At 55.4% G+C, this 23,294-nt stretch overlaps 1 protein-coding gene across 2 annotated transcripts in view; it reads right to left on the bottom strand.

Moving 5' to 3' along the window:
- SIK3 (SIK family kinase 3) overlaps positions 1-23,294 on the bottom strand; it is a 128,997-nt gene that overhangs the window by 2,641 nt on the left and 103,062 nt on the right. For both annotated transcript variants that reach the window (XM_060786977.2, XM_060786978.2), the window contains 6 exons: positions 22,040-22,149; positions 21,627-21,939; positions 9,203-10,152; positions 4,803-4,969; positions 4,550-4,682; positions 1,864-2,038 (listed from right to left, as the gene is read on the bottom strand). In XM_060786977.2, coding sequence (XP_060642960.2) covers positions 1,881-2,038; positions 4,550-4,682; positions 4,803-4,969; positions 9,203-10,152; positions 21,627-21,939; positions 22,040-22,149 — 1,831 coding nt within the window. In that variant the 3' untranslated portion in view covers positions 1,864-1,880. The remainder of the gene's footprint in view (positions 1-1,863; positions 2,039-4,549; positions 4,683-4,802; positions 4,970-9,202; positions 10,153-21,626; positions 21,940-22,039; positions 22,150-23,294) is intronic.

Here is a 23,294-nt window from a genome sequence, read left to right as displayed (position 1 = left end):
CCTGGCCTTTGACTTACAAACCCTGAAAACTGAACTCTTGGTATTTTGACTACTGGACTGTGACCTTGGCGACTGCTTGTGGTTGACCCTGACCCTGACCCTGTACTCTTGTCATTTTGACATGGCATCTGTCAGAAATATTAAAAATTAATGAGGTATTTTTAATAACAAACATGTGAGTCAAGCACTGAAAGTGTTAAATGGATGCAATGACTCAGCAAAAGCTGCAGTTTTATATAAGCAGGTGTGTCTGTGGCCGCCACTCTGAGGTAAACCTCAGTGGGAGAAAGGCCTTAGTCTGAGAGAAGGCCTCACTGTGTTGAGGTAGGCCTTAGGCTTCTTCACTTCACTTCACTTCTTAATGAGTCGCTCTCCCTCAAGGTGCTCCGAGCGACTTGCAGTCTAAAATAGCATTTACACAATATAAAAACATTCAACATAAAAACATTCGACAGTGACTATTTGGCAAATTAGATCTGATTACTTAAATGCACAACCAAACAGCCAAGTCTTGAGTGCCTTTACAAAAGGTCACAACTCCGACATTGCTCTAATGTATGGAGGCAGTGAGGCACTGTGAGAGAAGCCTCTGTGTGAGGAAGGCCTTAGCCTGTGAGAAGGCCTCAGAGTGTGAGAAGGCCTGGTGTGAGAAACTTCAGTGAGAGAAGCCCCAGGTTGAAGACCTCATGTGTAAAGCTACTGTGTGAAGCTCCAGTGTGAAGGTTGTCGTGTGTAAAAAGCTACTGTGTGAAGCTCCAGTATAAGTTCATTGTGAGGGGAGGTTTGGTGAGAAAAAGCCCAGCGTGGAAGCAAAGAAGGAAATATAAAGAACTTGATTTGTGTTATAGAAACCTTGTTCTTGTAAATAATGCAACCATATTATTCTACTACAAAGAAGTACCATTAGTCTGTGTGTTCTTTTTATCACTTTGGGCTCTGTTGGGGTTCAGTCTGAGTTTGAACTTGAACCTGATTCTCTGTTTGTTCCTCCTGATGCTAATGAAAGTATATTTACTGATGCTGATGGAAATGTACCTTTTGATGCCAATGCTCCTGAAATTAGTGAGGAAGGAACTGCTGTAGGTTTGGAAAATGCCAATGTTCCTGAAATTAGTGAGGAAGGAACTTCTGTAGATTTGGAAAATGAAAGTACCAGTGTTCATGAGAATGTGTCAGAGGGAGACCTTGACCTTTCCCTCCCTTCTGCACCTGGTAACTGTAATGACAACAGAAGGGGCCAAATTTGGGAAGACAGAAGTAAATCACTCAGTTTGCGTCGATCCTCCCGAATTCAAGAATTAAAAACATTGGCTTCAAAACAGAAGGGCGGTTCACGGAACCCATTCTTGAGTTTTAATTGCAATACGCCGAGCTGATTGTCTCAGTTCAGGCATCGTTTCAGAATTGATGAAGACCTTGGCAGTTCTCCCGGTTCCCTGGCCATGGTCTTGAAAGATTTCTAGGATATCAAGTACGGTTAGTGGATTGCTAACAGGTTCCAGTATTTTCCCAGTGAGGCTTTGGGTTTTGCTTTGTCCATTTAAATTCATGTTTGCTGATTTTGCTGTGGCTTTTGACTTGCATTTTACCTTTATTTTGTAACCATTTTTCTTCAATAAAAAAGGATTGTTTTTCACAGCCAAGTGTGGTGGATAGTTATCTGAGGGCCTCGTTCCCTGCTCTGGATTGCAACAGGCTCCTGGTGCTGGGTCACCAAGTTGGGCCATTCAGGTGTTTTGGACTTCAACTCCTAGCATTCCTAACACCCGCTGCCTCCCAGTTTCTGTTCATGCCCCCTTCTGCAGCTAGCTCTGAAAGGATCAGGCAGCCCATGCGCCCCTCCATGGGTCCCACAATACCTACTGTAGCCTGCCGCCTCTCTAGACCCCGGCTTGCTCCATGCCAAAGGGCACCTCCGGGTGCTTGTAGCTCAGCAGGACGTCCGTGATGCAGGTGGAGGGGTAGCAAGAGGCGTTCAGGTGCTGGCTGCTCTCCCCCAGGGCCAGGTGCTCCTCTCCTTCCAAATGTTCCTCGCCGTCTGCAAAGGAAGAGAGGCGCTCAGAGCACGGCCGGGCTCAGCGCCAAGGCAGCTCCGCTCTAGACTGAGGCTCCAGCATGTGCCACAAGGAGCAGACCACGGATTCGAGTTACAGGACCAAGTTAGATGTATTGTCAAAGGCTTTCATGACCGGAATCACTGGGTTGTTGTAGGTTTTTTCGGGCTATATGGCCATTTTCTAGAGGCATTCTCTCCTGACGTTTCGCCTGCATCTATGGCAAGCATCCTCAGAGGTAGTGAGGTTGCTTGCCATAGATGCAGGCGAAACGTCAGGAGAGAATGCCTCTAGAACATGGCCATATAGCCCGAAAAAACCTACAACAACCAAGTTAGATGTGTTTATACTGGGCCTGGGCAAAAAGCGGGACATAAATAATAATAATAATAATAATAATAATAATAATAATAGAAATAAAAACAATAAAATAGAAATAAAACTAACTGCAGGAGCGCTCTACAGTCTGCACTCCTCACGCAGCCTATAATAATAATAATCTATATATATAAATCTGTTAGGTTGGTTCAACCGGACAGCAAAACTCCACAACCCCCCAACGAAACTGTACCAAAATTGCCATGCCCATAACACAACCCACAAGGTACAAACATATCTACTCAAAATGAAAAACAACACAACAACACACTCACAAAACGGCAAAACAACAAAACTCAAAAAACCCCAACGAAACTTAACCAAAATTCCCATGCCCATAACACAACCCACAAGGTACAAACATATCTACTCAAAATGAAAAACAACACAACAACACACTCACAAAACGGCAAAACAACAAAACTCAAAAAAAACCAACGAAACTTAACCAAAATTCCCATGCCCATAACACAACCCACAAGGTACAAACATATCTACTCAAAATGAAAAACAACACAACAACACACTCACAAAACGGCAAAACAACAAAACTCAAAAAACCCCAACGAAACTTAACCAAAATTCCCATGCCCATAACACAACCCACAAGGTACAAACATATCTACTCAAAATGAAAAACAACACAACAACACACTCACAAAACGGCAAAACAACAAAACTCAAAAAACCCCAACGAAACTTAACCAAAATTCCCATGCCCATAAAACAACCCACAAGGTACAAACATATCTACTCAAAATGAAAAACAACACAACAACACACTCACAAATGGCAAAACAACAAAACTCAAAAAACCCCAACGAAACTTAACCAAAATTCCCATGCCCATAAAACAACCCACAAGGTACAAACATATCTACTCAAAATGAAAAACAACACAACAACACACTCACAAAACGGCAAAACAACTGAGCATGCGCATTGGTGCCCAGCCTCAAGTTCCCTGGCGCGCGCACACAGTCTTCCGGCCAACATTCCCTCTGCGGAAGCCATGCCCACTCCAAGCCCTGCCGCGGCTTCCCGCACACACACCCCCTGCCGCACGCACACACACAACCCCATGCTCCATCACTCCCCCCGCCGCACACACACACGCAACCCCACGCTCCATCACTCCCCCGCCCCAATCTTACCTCCTTTTACTTCACGCCACCTCCAAACCCCACCCCGCCCCTTCCCGCCCTGTCAAAATCCAGGAAAGACAGGAAGGAAGGAAAGAAGGAAGAAAGAGAAAGGGAGGTAAAGAAAAAGGGGGAAGGAAGGAAAGTTAGAGAAGAAAGAAGGAAGAAGAAAAGGAAAGAAAAGGAAAGATGGAAGGAAAGAAAAGAGAGACAGCAGAAAAGAAAGAAAAAGGGGGAAGGAAGGAAAGAGATAGAGAAAGAAGAGGAGAAGGAAAGATGGGAAGGAAGGAAGGAAGGAGGGAAAGAAGGAGAGAAAGAGGGAAGATTGGCCACAGCAACACGTGGCGGGTAAAGGTTGTTATTTCTATGATTATGATGATGCTATTGTTCCTCTGAGACCCTTTTAGGGGGAATGGGAGAGGTGTCAGGTCCCAGAGGCAATGCATTGCATTATTGTTATTGTTATGATGGTGGTGAAATAAAAGGAAATAAAAAGTGAAAGAAGGAAGCAAACAGGGAGGGAAGAAAGGCAAAGGAAGAAAGGGGGAGGGAATGAAGGAAAGAGAGAAGGATGAAACCAAGTAGTGAAAGAAGGAAAGAAAGAAAGAAGTAGAGAAGGAAGAAAGGAGAGAAAGGGGGAGGAAAAGGGGGAAGGAATAGGTAGGGACCTCTCTTTCATAATAGTCCAGATATCTACCTCAACTTTGATAAGTTTTACTATAGGCCACAGCAACGCGTGGCAGGGCACAGCTAGTAATAATAATAATAATAATAATAATAATAATAATGTCATATTAATGCTTTCCTTTTTATCTGCAACTGTATATGCTTGTGTTGTGATTTTATCGTCATGTGCCAATAAAGGCTGCGTATTGATGTAGGTCTCTCAAGTTGAGAAGCCCATCTGTGGGCAGTGGGTCAGTCCAGGTTTGCCCCCCGCCCCGGTCTGGAGCCAGGGAAGTGCCCGGTGCTCACCTGCCCCTTCTCCGTCGTGGAGCGGCTGGCTGCCCATCAGGGAAGACTGGCTGAGCACGGCGTCGGCCATGCGGGCGGAGCTGAGGACCTTCCCCGCCATGAGGCTCATGCCCGGCAGGGTGTCCAGTTGCACCTGTGAGAGATGGAGAGAGCGCGGAAGGAACGGCGGGTCAAGCTGGGAGCCTAAGAGACCGCAGCTGTACCAATGAGACCCCCAGGAAAGAGAAGCCGCCCGCCCACCCCGGCCACGTACGTAGGCATCCTCGCTGCTCTGGATGGTGTGGTGTCTCTGCAGAGGGCGGGCTCTGTGGTGCGGTCCGGGGACGGCCCTGGCCGAATAAGGCCCCAGCCCCTCTGCGTCGGCCATCTCCACCTGCCGAGGTGAGGAGTGCCTCTCCATGCAACCAGCCACCATGGGGTCTTCAGGGGTGAGCAGGGAGGAAGGAGAAAGAGCATCAGACCTTGCTTGGGCAACCAACGCACCCCTTTACCCTTCTGGTCCAGGCAGGAGGAAGGTAAGGAAGCCACTTGCTACCCTCCCTCTTTTTCCTTGTCTGTGGAGGAACCTCCTTCCTTGGAAGCTTTTAAACAGAGGCTGGATGGCCACCTGTCAGGGCTAGTTGGCTTGGGTTTGACTAGGTGGGCTTTAGAGGTCCTTCCAACCCTATTATTCTATGATTCTATGACCTTAGTCCTCTTAAGGTTAGGTAAAGGTTGTCCCCTGACATTAAGTCCAGTCATGTCTGACTCTGGGGTGTGGTGCTCATCTCCATTCCTAAGCCAAAGAGCCAGCGTTGTCCATAGACACCTCCAAGGTCATGTGGCCACTGGCATGACTGCATGGAGCGCCCTTACCTTCTCGCTGGAGTGGTACCTATTGATCTACTCACATTGGCATGCTTTCGAACTGCTAGGTTGGCAGAAGCTAGGGCTGACAAGAGAAACCTGCGACTTTTCGGTCAACAAGCTCAGCAGCTCAGTGCTTTAACCCACTGTGCCACTGGGGACTCCTTAGTCCTCCAGGAAATGCCACCTGTGGGGCTGACCCATTCTAGCCACAGACTGTAAGCTTGAAGTCAGAGGTGGACTGCCATCCTTGCACATCCTGCTCTCCGCAAATGGAAGTGTTTCAACTTAACCTAAGTTTAGGGCCCAGTGATGGGCAACCTTTTGAGCTTGGTGTGTCATTTTTTGCTAAAAACCTGGCCATAACTTGGGTGGGGTGTCAACTTCAAGAAAAAATAAACGTAATTTTGCAATATTTATAGTTTAAATAAGAAAAATGTATATTCCATGCTGAGTTATGGAGTGAACAATAGTGAAACGTGAAGATGTAAAATTTGTAGAGCCTTTTACACATTTAAGGATGGAATTACATTGGCTCTTATAAGGTGTACTTCTCTGTGGCCGCGTGTCATCAAAAATAGCCATGTGTGTCAGTGCTGACACGCATGTCATAGGTTCACCATCACGGGTTTAGGCCCTGGGGTCAGGGTGTGAGATGTGCTGGTCCTTCCTCATGAAAACAAAGCCAGAGTGGGGCAGGTCAGGCAGGCAAGGCGAGGGTTCCCTCCTCCCCAAAAGAAGCAAGCCTTGGCTGGGGAAAAGCCCACAATATCCCCTCTTTTGGGGGGCTTTTCTGGAGCACTTGGGTCCCTCCCAGCTCTGATTCCTCCAGCTCCACTTCAACTTCCATGATCCCCGAGCAGAGACCCGCACTCTGCACCAAGCGCCCTTTTGCAACCCCATAGAAGAGGGTCTCCACCCAGAACGGAGGAAGGCAGTGCCTGGAGCTTGGTCTTTGCCCTCCAGCCTTTCCCCCTTCTCCCCAGATCTTGCTGGCAAGCAGAGGAGCCACCCCAAAAGGGCGTTGCTCCTCCTTTGGACAGAGTCCGGGCAAAGGTCAGCCTTCGTCAGAGGGGCAAAGGACGCCTTTCCGTCGGGCCTTTTACAGCCTCAGGCCACTGGAGATGGGGGAGCAGACCCAGAGGCAGCCCCACCCCACACGTCCCGTACCCCCCCCCCCCCCCGGGACAGCACCTCCCTTCTTCGGACAAGTCCTTCCAGGCAGAAGCCTGTGCTGATAGTGACCCCGCAACAGAAAAGGAGAAGTCAGAAATATTAAAAATTAACTGGGCATTTTTGATTACAAAAGTGTGAGTCAAGCACTGGAAGAGTGAGTAGGCTGAAGCCTGTTAGAGTCAGCGGGCCAAAGCTAGCATCATCCTGAGGATTATGAGGCAAACTTCAGTGTGAGAGAAGCCCCATGTGAGAAAGCTCCAGTGTGAAGGCTGCTGTGTGTAAAAGTACTGTTTTACACACAGTTTTTGTTTATTTGTGTGATGGAAACCTAGTTCTTGTAAATAGTGCAACCATATTATTTTACTACAAAGAAAAGAGTGAGTAGGCCGAAGCCTGTTAGATTCACTTGGCCAAAGCTAGAGTTGTCTCACCTCAGTGTGAGAGAAGCCTCGTGTGAGAAAGATCCAGTGTGAAGGCTGCTGCGTGTAAAGCTACTATATATTTGTTTATTCGTGTGATGGAAACCTAGTTCTTGTAAACAGTGCAACCATATGATTTTCTACAAAAAAGAGTGAGTAGGCCGAAGCCTGTTAGAGTCACTTGGCCAAAGCTAGAGTTGTCTCACCTCAGTGTGAGAGAAGCCTCGTGTGAGAAAGCTCCAGTGTGAAGGCTGCTGTGTGTCAAGCTACTGGGTTTTTGTTTATTTGTGTGATGGAAACCTAGTTCTTGTAAATAGTGCAACCATATTATTTTACTACAAAGAAAAGAGTGAGTAGGCAGAAGCTTGTTAGAGTCATTAGGCCAAAACTAGTGTTGTCTCACCTCAGTGTGAGAGAAGCCTCGTGTGAGAAAGCTCCAGTGTGAAGGCTGTTGTGTGTAAAGCTACTATGTATTTGCTTATTTGTGTTATGGAAAACTTATTTTAGTAGCCTATTAGAGTTAGTGGGCCAAAGCTAGTGTCATCCTGAGGAGTGTGAGGTAAACCTCAGTGTGAAAGAAGTCATGTGTGAGAAAGCTCCAGTGTGAAGGCTGCTGTGTGTACTATATATTTGTTTATTTGTGTGATGGAAACCTAGTTCTTGTAAATAGTGCAACCATATTATTTTACTACAAAGAAAAGAGTGAGTAGGCCGAAGCCTGTTAGAGTCACTGGGCCAAAGCTAGAGTTGTCTCACCTCAGTGTGAGAGAAGCCTTGTGTGAGAAAGCTCCAGTGTGAAGGCTGCTGCATGTAAAGCTACTATATATTTGTTTATTCGTGTGATGGAAACCTAGTTCTTGTAAACAGTGCAACCATATGATTTTCTACAAAGAAAAGAGTGAGTAGGCCGAAGCCTGTTAGAGTCACTTGGCCAAAGCTAGAGTTGTCTCACCTCAGTGTGAGAGAAGCCTCGTGTGAGAAAGCTCCAGTGTGAAGGCTGCTGTGTGTCAAGCTACTGGGTTTTTGTTTATTTGTGTGATGGAAACCTAGTTCTTGTAAATAGTGCAACCATATTATTTTACTACAAAGAAAAGAGTGAGTAGGCTGAAGCTTGTTAAAGTCATTGGGCCAAAGCTAGTGTTGTCTCACCTCAGTGTGAGAGAAGCCTCGTGTGAGAAAGCTCCAGTGTGAAGGCTGCTGTGTGTAAAACTACTATATGTTTATTTGTGTGATGGAAACCTAGTTCTTGTAAATAGTGCAACCATATTATTTTACTACAAAGAAAAGCTTCCAAAGGAAGAGAGAACATTGGTCTGTGTGTCTTTGCTGTTTTGGTCTCTTTGGGCTCCTGGCGCTGGCTCACGATACTGCTGATAGGTTGCTCTGCTGTGCATTCATGGGGAGGGTCTTCTGTTGATATGCCCACTCGCTCAACAGAGAAACAGGAAGGGAAAACTGTCTTTGGAGGCCTCCCAGTTCTCTAACTCTGAACACAGGGGTATGCAGTTTGTGAAGCCCAGCCTAGAACCGGATGTTATGCGAAGGAACTTTTCTCCTTCCGCGATGAAAATCCCCTACCACAGGGTTTCCCAAGACTCTGGCCTCCCAGATGCGTTGGACTTCAGCTCCCGGAGTCCCTCAGTATTGGCCGAGGTGGCTGGGGTTTCCAGGGCTTAATGTCCAAAACAGACTGAGGACCAAAATGAGGGAATCGTTGCTCTAAGAACTTTACTTTGCTTCCTTGAATGATCTACTACAGGGGTCCTCAAACTTTTTAAGCAGAGGGCCAGGTCACAGTCCCTCAAACTGTTGGAGGGCCGGATTATAATGAATTCCTCTTCACACTGCACATATTTTATTCACAGTACAAAAAACACTTAAAAACAATACAACAATTAAAATGAAGGACAACTTTAACAAATACAAACTATTAGTATTTCAATGGGAAGTGTGGGCCTGCTTTTGGCTGATGAGATAGGATGGTTGTTGTTTTGTGCTTTCAAGTCATTTCAGACTTAGGTTGACCCTAAGCGAGGGCTGGGTAAATGACCTAGGAGGGCCGTATCCGGCCCCCGGGCCGTAGTTTGAGGACCCCTGATCTACTATGTTGTTGTTATCTCCTCCACCTTTTCTGCAGGTGAGAGGCAAAGCCTAAAAAGACAGGGCCCCAAACCGCATTCCGATTCCGCCCCGTCGCCCTCACTTCTCTTACCTCGGCAGGGTGCCTCGTTCCGGCTGAAGGCGGATGTTGCCATGGGCTGGGGCCGGTACGGGTGGCCCCCCATTTCCTGCTCCTGCTTAGCGGTCCCATAAAAGGCCTCCAGGTCCCCCGGACCCCCCACGCTCAGGAGCAGCTGGGGCTCTTGGTGGTGGTGATGGTGGTGGTGGTGCTGGTGATGGCGGCCACCTTTGGTCTTACTACCTGGAAAGCCGTCCCTGTCCCCCTCGCAGGAGCAGTCCACCACGGCCTGTTCCTCCTCCTCTTCCTCCTCCTCCTCCTCCATGCTCTCGGAGTGGAGCAGGGCAGGCGAGGGGGCGTAGACGTGGGCCGGCCCCTGCGCCTGGAGGCTGTCATGCGCCCGCACTTTCAGGAGGTGCTGGGGGCTGGTGTGGTGGTGCTGGGGGTGGTGTCCGTGGTGCGAGTGATACGAGTCCGTGTTCTGGTAAGGTGAGAGGGAGTGGCGCTCTGACAGTTTCTGGGCCACGCTGGAGACCGCGTGGTGCCCGCCCTCCCCGTGGCTCATGTGCCGGATCAGCTCCTGGAACTCCTGCTGCTGCTGTTGTTGTTGCTGCTGCTGCTGCCGCCGCTTGAGGATCTGCGCCACCTCCGCCTGGGGCAGCCGCAGGTCCCCGTGGCCCGTGAGCGAGTGGCGGGGAGAGAGCAGGCCCTGCAGGAAGTGCGGGACCTGCTGGTGCCGGCTGTAGTCCGGCGGCGTTGGGGAGAGCAGGGCCTGCTGCAAGGCCGAGGCGTAGTGCTGCTGCGGGAGGGGCTGGCCGCTCTGGGGGAAGGCCACAAACGGCTCCATCGACGGCACTTTCATGGCCTGCGAGGGGGAGAAGCCCACGCCAGTGGATGGGCCGTAGGAGCCGGGAGGGGCCCGAGGCTGCTCCGGGAAAAGGTGGGCATGCGCATGCACCTGGTCGTAGCCGGAGGACGGGTACCTGGGCAGATAGGGAGGAGGAGGAGGTGGAAAGGGGTTTCAGGAGCACATCGCACAAGAATGGGAGGCAAGGAAGGAACAACAGTGGCGTATTCCCCATCTTTCATCTGCCTCAGGTAACGGTTTATATCAAGCAGGGGCAAACTTGGACCCTCCAGGTGTTTTGGACTTCAAATGCCACCATTCCTAACAGACTGTCCCTTTACTTTCCCCCTCGGCAGCCTCAGTCCCTTTCCTTTTTTCTCTTGGCAGCCTCAGTCCCTTTCCTTTTTTCTCTTGGCAGCCTCAGTCCCTTTCCTTCCCCCCTTGGCAGCCTCAGTCCCTTTACTTTCCACCCTCGGTAGCCTCAGACCTTTTCCTTTCCCCCCTCGGCAGCCTCAGTCCCTTTCCTTTCCACCCTCGGCAGCCTCAGTCCCTTTCCTTTCCCCCCTCGGCAGCCTCAGTCCCTTTCCTTTCCCCCCTCGGCAGCCTCAGTCCCTTTCCTTCCCCCCTTGGCAGCCTCAGTCCCTTTACTTTCCACCCTCGGTAGCCTCAGACCTTTTCCTTTCCCCCCTCGGCAGCCTCAGTCCCTTTCCTTTCCACCCTCGGCAGCCTCAGTCCCTTTCCTTTCCCCCCTCGGCAGCATCAGTCCCTTTCCTTTCCCCCCTCGGCAGCCTCAGTCCCTTTCCTTTTCCCCCTTGGCAGCCTGAATCCTTCTCCTTTCCCCCTCGGCAGCTTCGGTCCCTTTCCTTTCCCCCTTCGGCAGCTTCGGTCCCTTTCCTTTCCCCCTTCGGCAGCCTCGGTCCCTTTCCTTCCCCCCTCGGCAGCCTCGGTCCCTTTCCTTTCCCCCCTCGGCAGCCTCGGTCCCTTTCCTTTCCCCCCTCGGCAGCCTCGGTCCCTTTCCTTTCTCCCCTCGGCAGCCTCGGTCCCTTTCCTTTCCCCCCTCGGCAGCCTCGGTCCCTTTCCTTTCCCCCCTCGGCAGCCTCAGTCCCTTTCCTTTCCCCCCTCGGCAGCCTCAGTCCCTTTCCTTTCCCCCCTCGGCAGCCTCAGTCCCTTTCCTTTCCCCCCTCGGCAGCCTCAGTCCCTTTCCTTTCCCCCCTCGGCAGCCTCAGTCCCTTTCCTTTCCCCCCTCGGCAGCCTCAGTCCCTTTCCTTTCCCCCCTCGGCAGCCTCAGTCCCTTTCCTTTCCCCCCTCGGCAGCCTCAGTCCCTTTCCTTTCTCCCCTCGGCAGCCTCAGTCCCTTTCCTTTCCCCCCTCGGCAGCCTCAGTCCCTTTCCTTTCCCCCCTCGGCAGCCTCGGTCCCTTTCCTTTCCCCCCTCGGCAGCCTCGGTCCCTTTCCTTTCCTCTCTCGGCAGCCTCGGTCCCTTTCCTTTCCCCTCTCGGCAGCCTCGGTCCCTTTCCTTTCCTCTCTCGGCAGCCTCAGTCCCTTTCCTTTTCTCCCTCGGCAGCTTCGGTCCCTTTCCTTTTTCCCCTCAGCAGCTTCGGTCCCTTTCCTTTCCCCCCTCGGCAGCCTCGGTCCCTTTCCTTTCCCCCCTCGGCAGCCTCGGTCCCTTTCCTTTCCTCTCTCGGCAGCCTCGGTCCCTTTCCTTTCCCCTCTCGGCAGCTTCAGTCCCTTTCCTTTCCCCCCTCGGCAGCCTCAGTCCCTTTCCTTTCCCCCCTCGGCAGCCTCAGTCCCTTTCCTCTTCCCCTTCAGCAGCCTCAGACCTTTTCCTTTCCCCCCTCGGCAGCCTCAGTCCCTTTCCTTTCCCTCCTCGGCAGCCTCGGTCCCTTTCCTTTCCCCCCTCGGCAGCCTCGGTCCCTTTCCTTTCCTCTCTCGGCAGCCTCGGTCCCTTTCCTTTCCCCCCTCGGCAGCCTCAGTCCCTTTCCTCTTCCCCTTCAGCAGCCTCAGACCTTTTCCTTTCCCCCCTCGGCAGCTTCAGTCCCTTTCCTTTCCCCCCTCGGCAGCTTCAGTCCCTTTCCTTTCCCCCCTCGGCAGCCTCAGTCCCTTTCCTTTCCCCCCTCGGCAGCTTCGGTCCCTTTCCTTTCCCCCCTCGGCAGCCTCGGTCCCTTTCCTTTCCCCCCTCGGCAGCCTCGGTCCCTTTCCTTTCCTCTCTCGGCAGCCTCGGTCCCTTTCCTTTCCTCTCTCGGCAGCTTCGGTCCCTTTCCTTTTTCCCCTCGGCAGCCTCGGTCCCTTTCCTTTCCCCCCTCGGCAGCCTCAGTCCCTTTCCTTTCCCCCCTCGGCAGCCTCGGTCCCTTTCCTTTCCCCCCTCGGCAGCCTCGGTCCCTTTCCTTTCCCCCCTCGGCAGCCTCGGTCCCTTTCCTTTCCTCTCTCGGCAGCTTCGGTCCCTTTCCTTTTTCCCCTCGGCAGCTTCAGTCCCTTTCCTTTTTCCCCTCGGCAGCCTCAGTCCCTTTCCTTTCCCCCCTCGGCAGCCTCAGTCCCTTTCCTTTCTCCCCTCGGCAGCCTCAGTCCCTTTCCTTTCCCCCCTCGGCAGCCTCAGTCCCTTTCCTTTCCCCCCTCGGCAGCCTCAGTCCCTTTCCTTTCCCCCCTCGGCAGCCTCAGTCCCTTTCCTTTCCCCCCTCGGCAGCCTCAGTCCCTTTCCTTTCCCCCCTCGGCAGCCTCAGTCCCTTTCCTTTCCCCCCTCGGCAGCCTCAGTCCCTTTCCTTTCCCCCCTCGGCAGCCTCAGTCCCTTTCCTTTCCCCCCTCGGCAGCCTCAGTCCCTTTCCTTTCCCCCCTCGGCAGCATCAGTCCCTTTCCTTTCCCCCCTCGGCAGCCTCAGTCCCTTTCCTTTTCCCCCTTGGCAGCCTGAATCCTTCTCCTTTCCCCCTCGGCAGCTTCGGTCCCTTTCCTTTCCCCCTTCGGCAGCTTCGGTCCCTTTCCTTTCCCCCTTCGGCAGCCTCGGTCCCTTTCCTTCCCCCCTCGGCAGCCTCGGTCCCTTTCCTTTCCCCCCTCGGCAGCCTCGGTCCCTTTCCTTTCCCCCCTCGGCAGCCTCGGTCCCTTTCCTTTCTCCCCTCGGCAGCCTCGGTCCCTTTCCTTTCCCCCCTCGGCAGCCTCGGTCCCTTTCCTTTCCCCCCTCGGCAGCCTCAGTCCCTTTCCTTTCCCCCCTCGGCAGCCTCAGTCCCTTTCCTTTCCCCCCTCGGCAGCCTCAGTCCCTTTCCTTTCCCCCCTCGGCAGCCTCAGTCCCTTTCCTTTCCCCCCTCGGCAGCCTCAGTCCCTTTCCTTTCCCCCCTCGGCAGCCTCAGTCCCTTTCCTTTCCCCCCTCGGCAGCCTCAGTCCCTTTCCTTTCCCCCCTCGGCAGCCTCAGTCCCTTTCCTTTCTCCCCTCGGCAGCCTCAGTCCCTTTCCTTTCCCCCCTCGGCAGCCTCAGTCCCTTTCCTTTCCCCCCTCGGCAGCCTCGGTCCCTTTCCTTTCCCCCCTCGGCAGCCTCGGTCCCTTTCCTTTCCTCTCTCGGCAGCCTCGGTCCCTTTCCTTTCCCCTCTCGGCAGCCTCGGTCCCTTTCCTTTCCTCTCTCGGCAGCCTCAGTCCCTTTCCTTTTCTCCCTCGGCAGCTTCGGTCCCTTTCCTTTTTCCCCTCAGCAGCTTCGGTCCCTTTCCTTTCCCCCCTCGGCAGCCTCGGTCCCTTTCCTTTCCCCCCTCGGCAGCCTCGGTCCCTTTCCTTTCCTCTCTCGGCAGCCTCGGTCCCTTTCCTTTCCCCTCTCGGCAGCTTCAGTCCCTTTCCTTTCCCCCCTCGGCAGCCTCAGTCCCTTTCCTTTCCCCCCTCGGCAGCCTCAGTCCCTTTCCTCTTCCCCTTCAGCAGCCTCAGACCTTTTCCTTTCCCCCCTCGGCAGCCTCAGTCCCTTTCCTTTCCCTCCTCGGCAGCCTCGGTCCCTTTCCTTTCCCCCCTCGGCAGCCTCGGTCCCTTTCCTTTCCTCTCTCGGCAGCCTCGGTCCCTTTCCTTTCCCCCCTCGGCAGCCTCAGTCCCTTTCCTCTTCCCCTTCAGCAGCCTCAGACCTTTTCCTTTCCCCCCTCGGCAGCTTCAGTCCCTTTCCTTTCCCCCCTCGGCAGCTTCAGTCCCTTTCCTTTCCCCCCTCGGCAGCCTCAGTCCCTTTCCTTTCCCCCCTCGGCAGCTTCGGTCCCTTTCCTTTCCCCCCTCGGCAGCCTCGGTCCCTTTCCTTTCCCCCCTCGGCAGCCTCGGTCCCTTTCCTTTCCTCTCTCGGCAGCCTCGGTCCCTTTCCTTTCCTCTCTCGGCAGCTTCGGTCCCTTTCCTTTTTCCCCTCGGCAGCCTCGGTCCCTTTCCTTTCCCCCCTCGGCAGCCTCAGTCCCTTTCCTTTCCCCCCTCGGCAGCCTCGGTCCCTTTCCTTTCCCCCCTCGGCAGCCTCGGTCCCTTTCCTTTCCCCCCTCGGCAGCCTCGGTCCCTTTCCTTTCCTCTCTCGGCAGCTTCGGTCCCTTTCCTTTTTCCCCTCGGCAGCTTCAGTCCCTTTCCTTTTTCCCCTCGGCAGCCTCAGTCCCTTTCCTTTCCCCCCTCGGCAGCCTCAGTCCCTTTCCTTTCTCCCCTCGGCAGCCTCAGTCCCTTTCCTTTCCCCCCTCGGCAGCCTCAGTCCCTTTCCTTTCCCCCCTCGGCAGCCTCAGTCCCTTTCCTTTCCCCCCTCGGCAGCCTCAGTCCCTTTCCTTTCCCCCCTCGGCAGCCTCAGTCCCTTTCCTTTCCCCCCTCGGCAGCCTCAGTCCCTTTCCTTTCCCCCCTCGGCAGCCTCAGTCCCTTTCCTTTCCCCCCTCGGCAGCCTCAGTCCCTTTCCTTTCCCCCCTCGGCAGCCTCAGTCCCTTTCCTTTCCCCCCTCGGCAGCCTCGGTCCCTTTCCTTTCCCCCCTCGGCAGCCTCGGTCCCTTTCCTTTCCCCCCTCGGCAGCCTCGGTCCCTTTCCTTTCCCCCCTCGGCAGCCTCGGTCCCTTTCCTTTCCCCCCTCGGCAGCCTCGGTCCCTTTCCTTTCCCCCCTCGGCAGCCTCGGTCCCTTTCCTTTCCCCCCTCGGCAGCCTCGGTCCCTTTCCTTTCCCCCCTCGGCAGCCTCGGTCCCTTTCCTTTCCCCCCTCGGCAGCCTCGGTCCCTTTCCTTTTCCCCTCGGCAGCCTCGGTCCCTTTCCTTTCCCCTCGGCAGCTTCGGTCCCTTTCCTTTCCCCCCTCGGCAGCCTCGGTCCCTTTCCTTTCCCCCCTCGGCAGCCTCGGTCCCTTTCCTTTCCCCCCTCGGCAGCCTCGGTCCCTTTCCTTTCCCCCCTCGGCAGCCTCGGTCCCTTTCCTTTCCCCCCTCGGCAGCCTCGGTCCCTTTCCTTTCCCCCCTCGGCAGCCTCGGTCCCTTTCCTTTCCCCCCTCGGCAGCCTCGGTCCCTTTCCTTTCCCCCCTCGGCAGCCTCGGTCCCTTTCCTTTCCCCCCTCGGCAGCCTCGGTCCCTTTCCTTTCCCCCCTCGGCAGCCTCGGTCCCTTTCCTTTCCCCCCTCGGCAGCCTCGGTCCCTTTCCTTTCCCCCCTCGGCAGCCTCGGTCCCTTTCCTTTCCCCCCTCGGCAGCCTCGGTCCCTTTCCTTTCCCCCCTCGGCAGCCTCGGTCCCTTTCCTTTCCCCCCTCGGCAGCCTCGGTCCCTTTCCTTTCCCCCCTCGGCAGCCTCGGTCCCTTTCCTTTCCCCCCTCGGCAGCCTCGGTCCCTTTCCTTTCCCCCCTCGGCAGCCTCGGTCCCTTTCCTTTCCCCCCTCGGCAGCCTCGGTCCCTTTCCTTTCCCCCCTCGGCAGCCTCGGTCCCTTTCCTTTCCCCCCTCGGCAGCCTCGGTCCCTTTCCTTTCCCCCCTCGGCAGCCTCGGTCCCTTTCCTTTCCCCCCTCGGCAGCCTCGGTCCCTTTCCTTTCCCCCCTCGGCAGCCTCGGTCCCTTTCCTTTCCCCCCTCGGCAGCCTCGGTCCCTTTCCTTTCCCCCCTCGGCAGCCTCGGTCCCTTTCCTTTCCCCCCTCGGCAGCCTCGGTCCCTTTCCTTTCCCCCCTCGGCAGCCTCGGTCCCTTTCCTTTCCCCCCTCGGCAGCTTCGGTCCCTTTCCTTTCCCCCCTCGGCAGCCTCGGTCCCTTTCCTTTCCCCCCTCGGCAGCCTCGGTCCCTTTCCTTTCCCCCCTCGGCAGCCTCGGTCCCTTTCCTTTCCCCCCTCGGCAGCCTCGGTCCCTTTCCTTTCCCCCCTCGGCAGCCTCGGTCCCTTTCCTTTCCCCCCTCGGCAGCCTCGGTCCCTTTCCTTTCCCCTCTCGGCAGCCTCGGTCCCTTTCCTTTTTCCCCTCGGCAGCTTCGGTCCCTTTCCTTTTTCCCCTCGGCAGCTTCGGTCCCTTTCCTTTCCCCCCTCGGCAGCCTCGGTCCCTTTCCTTTCCCCCCTCGGCAGCCTCGGTCCCTTTCCTTTCCCCCCTCGGCAGCCTCGGTCCCTTTCCTTTCCCCCCTCGGCAGCCTCGGTCCCTTTCCTTTCCCCCCTCGGCAGCCTCGGTCCCTTTCCTTTCCCCCCCTCGGCAGCCTCGGTCCCTTTCCTTTCCCCCCTCGGCAGCCTCGGTCCCTTTCCTTTCCCCCCTCGGCAGCCTCGGTCCCTTTCCTTTCCCCCCTCGGCAGCCTCGGTCCCTTTCCTTTCCCCCCTCGGCAGCCTCGGTCCCTTTCCTTTCCCCCCTCGGCAGCCTCGGTCCCTTTCCTTTCCCCCCTCGGCAGCCTCGGTCCCTTTCCTTTCCCCCCTCGGCAGCCTCGGTCCCTTTCCTTTCCCCCCTCGGCAGCCTCGGTCCCTTTCCTTTCCTCTCTCGGCAGCCTCGGTCCCTTTCCTTTTTCCCCTCGGCAGCTTCGGTCCCTTTCCTTTTTCCCCTCGGCAGCTTCGGTCCCTTTCCTTTCCCCCCTCGGCAGCCTCGGTCCCTTTCCTTTCCCCCCTCGGCAGCCTCGGTCCCTTTCCTTTCCCCCCTCGGCAGCCTCGGTCCCTTTCCTTTCCCCTCTCGGCAGCCTCGGTCCCTTTCCTTTCCCCCCTCGGCAGCCTCGGTCCCTTTCCTTTCCCCCCTCGGCAGCCTCGGTCCCTTTCCTTTCCCCCCTCGGCAGCCTCGGTCCCTTTCCTTTCCCCCCTCGGCAGCCTCGGTCCCTTTCCTTTCCCCCCTCGGCAGCCTCGGTCCCTTTCCTTTTTCCCCTCGGCAGCTTCGGTCCCTTTCCTTTTTCCCCTCGGCAGCCTCGGTCCCTTTCCTTTCCCCCCTCGGCAGCCTCGGTCCCTTTCCTTTCCCCCCTCGGCAGCCTCGGTCCCTTTCCTTTCCCCCCTCGGCAGCCTCGGTCCCTTTCCTTTCCCCCCTCGGCAGCCTCGGTCCCTTTCCTTTCCCCCCTCGGCAGCCTCGGTCCCTTTCCTTTCCCCCCTCGGCAGCCTCGGTCCCTTTCCTTTCCCCCCTCGGCAGCCTCGGTCCCTTTCCTTTCCCCCCTCGGCAGCCTCGGTCCCTTTCCTTTCCCCCCTCGGCAGCCTCGGTCCCTTTCCTTTCCCCCCTCGGCAGCCTCGGTCCCTTTCCTTTCCCCCCTCGGCAGCCTCGGTCCCTTTCCTTTCCCCCCTCGGCAGCCTCGGTCCCTTTCCTTTCCCCCCTCGGCAGCCTCGGTCCCTTTCCTTTCCCCCCTCGGCAGCCTCGGTCCCTTTCCTTTTTCCCCTCGGCAGCTTCGGTCCCTTTCCTTTTTCCCCTCGGCAGCTTCGGTCCCTTTCCTTTCCCCCCTCGGCAGCCTCGGTCCCTTTCCTTTCCCCCCTCGGCAGCCTCGGTCCCTTTCCTTCCCCCCTCGGCAGCCTCGGTCCCTTTCCTTTCCCCCCTCGGCAGCCTCGGTCCCTTTCCTTTCCCCCCTCGGCAGCCTCGGTCCCTTTCCTTTCCCCCCTCGGCAGCCTCGGTCCCTTTCCTTTCCCCCCTCGGCAGCCTCGGTCCCTTTCCTTTCCCCCCTCGGCAGCCTCGGTCCCTTTCCTTTCCCCCCTCGGCAGCCTCGGTCCCTTTCCTTTCCCCCCTCGGCAGCCTCGGTCCCTTTCCTTTCCCCCCTCGGCAGCCTCGGTCCCTTTCCTTTCCCCCCTCGGCAGCCTCGGTCCCTTTCCTTTCCCCCCTCGGCAGCCTCGGTCCCTTTCCTTTCCCCCCTCGGCAGCCTCGGTCCCTTTCCTTTCCCCCCTCGGCAGCCTCGGTCCCTTTCCTTTCCCCCCTCGGCAGCCTCGGTCCCTTTCCTTTCCCCCCTCGGCAGCCTCGGTCCCTTTCCTTTCCCCCCTCGGCAGCCTCGGTCCCTTTCCTTTCCCCCCTCGGCAGCCTCGGTCCCTTTCCTTTCCCCCCTCGGCAGCCTCGGTCCCTTTCCTTTCCCCCCTCGGCAGCCTCGGTCCCTTTCCTTTCCCCCCTCGGCAGCCTCGGTCCCTTTCCTTTCCCCCCTCGGCAGCCTCGGTCCCTTTCCTTTCCCCCCTCGGCAGCCTCGGTCCCTTTCCTTTCCCCCCTCGGCAGCCTCGGTCCCTTTCCTTTCCCCCCTCGGCAGCCTCGGTCCCTTTCCTTTCCCCCCTCGGCAGCCTCGGTCCCTTTCCTTTCCCCCCTCGGCAGCCTCGGTCCCTTTCCTTTCCCCCCTCGGCAGCCTCGGTCCCTTTCCTTTCCCCCCTCGGCAGCCTCGGTCCCTTTCCTTTCCCCCCTCGGCAGCCTCGGTCCCTTTCCTTTCCCCCCTCGGCAGCCTCGGTCCCTTTCCTTTCCCCCCTCGGCAGCCTCGGTCCCTTTCCTTTCCTCTCTCGGCAGCCTCGGTCCCTTTCCTTTTTCCCCTCGGCAGCTTCGGTCCCTTTCCTTTCCCCCCTCGGCAGCCTCGGTCCCTTTCCTTTCCCCCCTCGGCAGCCTCGGTCCCTTTCCTTTCCCCCCTCGGCAGCCTCGGTCCCTTTCCTTTCCCCCCTCGGCAGCCTCGGTCCCTTTCCTTTCCCCCCTCGGCAGCCTCGGTCCCTTTCCTTTCCCCCCTCGGCAGCCTCGGTCCCTTTCCTTTCCCCCCTCGGCAGCCTCGGTCCCTTTCCTTTCCCCCCTCGGCAGCCTCGGTCCCTTTCCTTTCCCCCCTCGGCAGCCTCGGTCCCTTTCCTTTCCCCCCTCGGCAGCCTCGGTCCCTTTCCTTTCCCCCCTCGGCAGCCTCGGTCCCTTTCCTTTCCCCCCTCGGCAGCCTCGGTCCCTTTCCTTTCCCCCCTCGGCAGCCTCGGTCCCTTTCCTTTCCCCCCTCGGCAGCCTCGGTCCCTTTCCTTTCCCCCCTCGGCAGCCTCGGTCCCTTTCCTTTCCCCCCTCGGCAGCCTCGGTCCCTTTCCTTTCCCCCCTCGGCAGCCTCGGTCCCTTTCCTTTCCCCCCTCGGCAGCCTCGGTCCCTTTCCTTTCCCCCCTCGGCAGCCTCGGTCCCTTTCCTTTCCCCCCTCGGCAGCCTCAGTCCCTTTCCTTTCCCCCCTCGGCAGCCTCGGTCCCTTTCCTTTCCCCCCTCGGCAGCCTCGGTCCCTTTCCTTTCCCCCCTCGGCAGCCTCGGTCCCTTTCCTTTCCCCCCTCGGCAGCCTCAGTCCCTTTCCTTTCCCCCCTCGGCAGCCTCAGTCCCTTTCCTTTCCCCCCTCGGCAGCCTCAGTCCCTTTCCTCTTCCCCTTCAGCAGCCTCAGACCTTTTCCTTTCCCCCCTCAACAGCCTCAGTCCCTTTACTTTATCCCCTTGGCAGCCTCAGTCCATTTCTTTTTTTCCCTTCGGCAGCCTCGGTCCCTTTCCTTTCCCCCTTTGAATTTTGCCATTGTTATGTCGAAAACCACTTTGGGTCCCCTCAGGGGGAGAAAAGCGGTATATAAATTCAGTGAAGTAAAAAATAATAAACAAATAACTAAGCCGCCCTGCGTCCACATGGGGAGACAGATGGGGCAGGATGTAAATAAAAGTTTGATGGATTGATTGGATTGGGAAGAAGGGGGTGTGGCCTCTTCTTGCAGCCAGGAAGCCAAACACATTGAGTTGCAGAGATCTAGGACCGGCGCAGCTGGCTGTGTGTCAGCTGCATTAAGATCCCTCTGACCAAAAAGGTCATGAGTTCGAAGCCAGCCTGGGTTGGAGTGGGTTTCCAACCAATTGTGTCTAGCCTGTTGTCGACCTTTGCAACCCGAAAGACAGTTGCATCTGCCAAGTAGGAAAAAAAAGTACCACCTTAAAGTGTGGGGAGGCTAAATTAACTGATTTATGAAGCCATAAAGAAGACTCCAGCAAAGCATTCCAGTGGGGAAGCATGCGGGGAATGTGGAAGTGCTTCATCAGCCCGGGTTGGAGTGGGTTTCCAACCAATTGTGTCTAGCCTGTTGTCGACCTTTGCAACCTGAAAGACAGTTGCATCTGTCAAGTAGGAAAATTAGGTACCACCTTAAAGTGTGGGGAGGCTAAATTAACTGATTTATGAGGCCATAAAGAAGACTCCAGCAAAGCATTCCAGCGGGGAAGCATGTGGGGAATGCGGAAGTGCTTCATCAGCTCGGGTTGGAGTGGGTTTCCAACCAATTGTGTGTAGCCTGTTGTTGACCTTTGCAACCCGAAAGACAGTTGCATCTGCCAAGTAGGAAAATCAGGTACCACCTTAAAGTGTGGGGAGGCTAAATTAACTGATTTATGAAGCCATAAAGAAGACTCCAGCAAAGCATTCCAGCGGGGAAGCATGCGGGGAATGCGGAAGTGCTTCATCAGCTCGGGTTGGAGTGGGTTTCCAACCAATTGTGTCTAGCCTGTTGTTGACCTTTGCAACCTGAAAGACAGTTGCATCTGTCAAGTAGGAAAATTAGCTACCACCTTAAAAGTGTGGGGAGGCTAAATTAACTGATTTATGAAGCCATAAAGAAGACTCCAGCAAAGCATTCCAGTGGGGAAGCATGCGGGGAATGTGGAAGTGCTTCATCAGCCCGGGTTGGAGTGGGTTTCCAACCAATTGTGTCTAGCCTGTTGTCGACCTTTGCAACCCGAAATACAGTTGCATCTGCCAAGTAGGAAAAAAAAGTACCACCTTAAAGTGTGGGGAGGCTAAATTAACTGATTTATGAGGCCATAAAGAAGACTCCAGCAAAGCATTCCAGTGGGGAAGCATGCGGGGAATGCGGAAGTGCTTCATCAGCTCGGGTTGGAGTGGGTTTCCAACCAATTGTGTGTAGCCTGTTGTCGACCTTTGCAACCTGAAAGACAGTTGCATCTGTCAAGTAGGAAAATGAGGTACCACCTTAAAAGTGTGGGCAGGCTAAATTAACTGATTTATGAGGCCATAAAGAAGACTCCAGCAGGGAAGCATGCGGGGAATGCGGAAGTGCTTCATCAGTGTCACAGATGGACGATGAAAGAGACAGCTCCCCTGGCGGCCAGAAATAGTTAAATAGCCTCTGTGTATGTCTGTATATGTTTGTAAGTCAAAAATTGGCATTGAATGTTTGCCATCTATGTGTACACTGTAATCCGCCCTGAGTCCCCTGCTGCGGGGTGAGGAGAAGGGCGGAATATAAAAGCTGCAAATAAATAAATAAATAAATAGGAAAGAGAGGCGAATGGCTGGGCAGCGTTGCCGTTCTTACCTGTGTGTCTCGGTGGTGTCTGCGCTGAGCTGCTTGGAGAGCGGCCTGGGTCCGTAGGAGAGGGAGGCCATGAGGCTGGCCCGGTGGTGGTGCATCTGCAGCTGGTTGGCACTGGGGGCGATGGGCAGGCCCTGCCCGGCCTGCAGGAGGCCCCCGCCCATCATCTCCCCGCTCTCCTGCATCTGCATGGCCACCGCCGGCTGAGCCTGCAGGCAGGAGAGCGCCAGCGCCGGCGGAGGGGAGCAGCTGCCCGACGGCTGGAAGATGGCACCGTGGGAAGGCATCCCTTGGAACAGCGACGGGGAGGCGGCACCTGCCAAGAGCGCATCATGGGTGGGCAGGGTCTACTATCGGATGGCTCCTTGGGGGAAGGAGGGGGAAGGGAAGGAACAACGGCCCCATGGGAGGCTTACCGTGGCCCTGGTGGACGCTGCTGCCGGTGGGAGGGGGGCTGCTGTCGGGCTGCCGGAAGAGGTGGTTGCTGGGATGGTTCGGAGGAGGGCTGGAGGGCTGGATCCGTAACCTGCACAGGCACAAAGCGGGCATCTGCTGGGAAACACTGGCCCTTGGGTGGGGACACTGTGGAGGAAGGGAGACCTGGAAGGCCCGAGGTTAGGTAAAGGTTTCCCCCTGACATTCAGTCCAGTCGTGTCCAACTCTGGCGCTCATCTCCATTTCTAAGCCAAAGAGCTGGCGTTGTCCATAGACACCTCCAAGGTCATCTAGCCACTGGCATGACTGCATGGAGCGGCGTTAACTTCCCATCAGAGTGGTACCTATTGATCTACTCACATTTGCATGTTTTCGAACTGCTACGTTGGCAGAAGCTGTGGCTAACAACAGAAGCTCACCCTGTTCCCTGAATTCAAATTGCCAATTCATTCAGCAAGTTCAGCACTCAGCAGTTTAACTCACTGTGCCACCGGTGCAGTAGCTTAATATTATTAATACCTGCTTTAGGAATTATTATTATTATTATTATTATTATTGTATTGTCGAAGGCTTTCATGGCTGGAATCACTAGGTTCTTGTGGGTTTTTTCGGGCTATATGGCCATGTTCTAGAGGCATTATTATTATTATTATTATTATTATTATTATTATTATTATAACTTTTTTTGCATACCACCCTATCTCCCCCAAAGGGATTCAGAGCATGAATGCATGGAGCGGCGTTACCTTCCCATCAGAGCGGTACCTATTGATCTATTGACATTTGCATGTTTTCGAACTGCTAGGTTGGCAGAAGCTGTGGCTAACAACAGGAGCTCACCCTGTCCCCTGAATTCAAATTGCCAATTCATTCAGCAAGTTCAGCACTCAGCAGTTTAACTCTCTGCGCCATCGGTGCAGGCATTGTCCATAGACACCTCCAAGGTCATGTGGCCCGCATGACTGCATGGAGCGGCGTTACCTTCCCATCAGAGCGGTACCTATTGATCTACTCACATTTGCATGTTTTCGAACTGCTAGGTTGGCAGAAGCTGGAGCTAATACCAGGAACTCTCACCACTCCCTGCATTTGCGACCTTTCTATCAGCAAGTTTAGCAGTTCAGCTGTTTAACCCACTGCGCCTAATATTATTAATACCTGCTTTAGGAATGAATACTAATACTAATACTAATACTAATAATAATAATAGAACTTTATTTGCATACCACCCTATCT

The sequence above is a fragment of the Anolis sagrei genome, chromosome 7 (assembly GCF_037176765.1).
Source record: "Anolis sagrei isolate rAnoSag1 chromosome 7, rAnoSag1.mat, whole genome shotgun sequence".
Taxonomy (NCBI): Eukaryota; Metazoa; Chordata; class Lepidosauria; order Squamata; family Dactyloidae; genus Anolis; species Anolis sagrei.
Note: the sequence above shows the minus strand (reverse complement) of the source record. Positions and strands in the feature narration are given on the sequence as shown.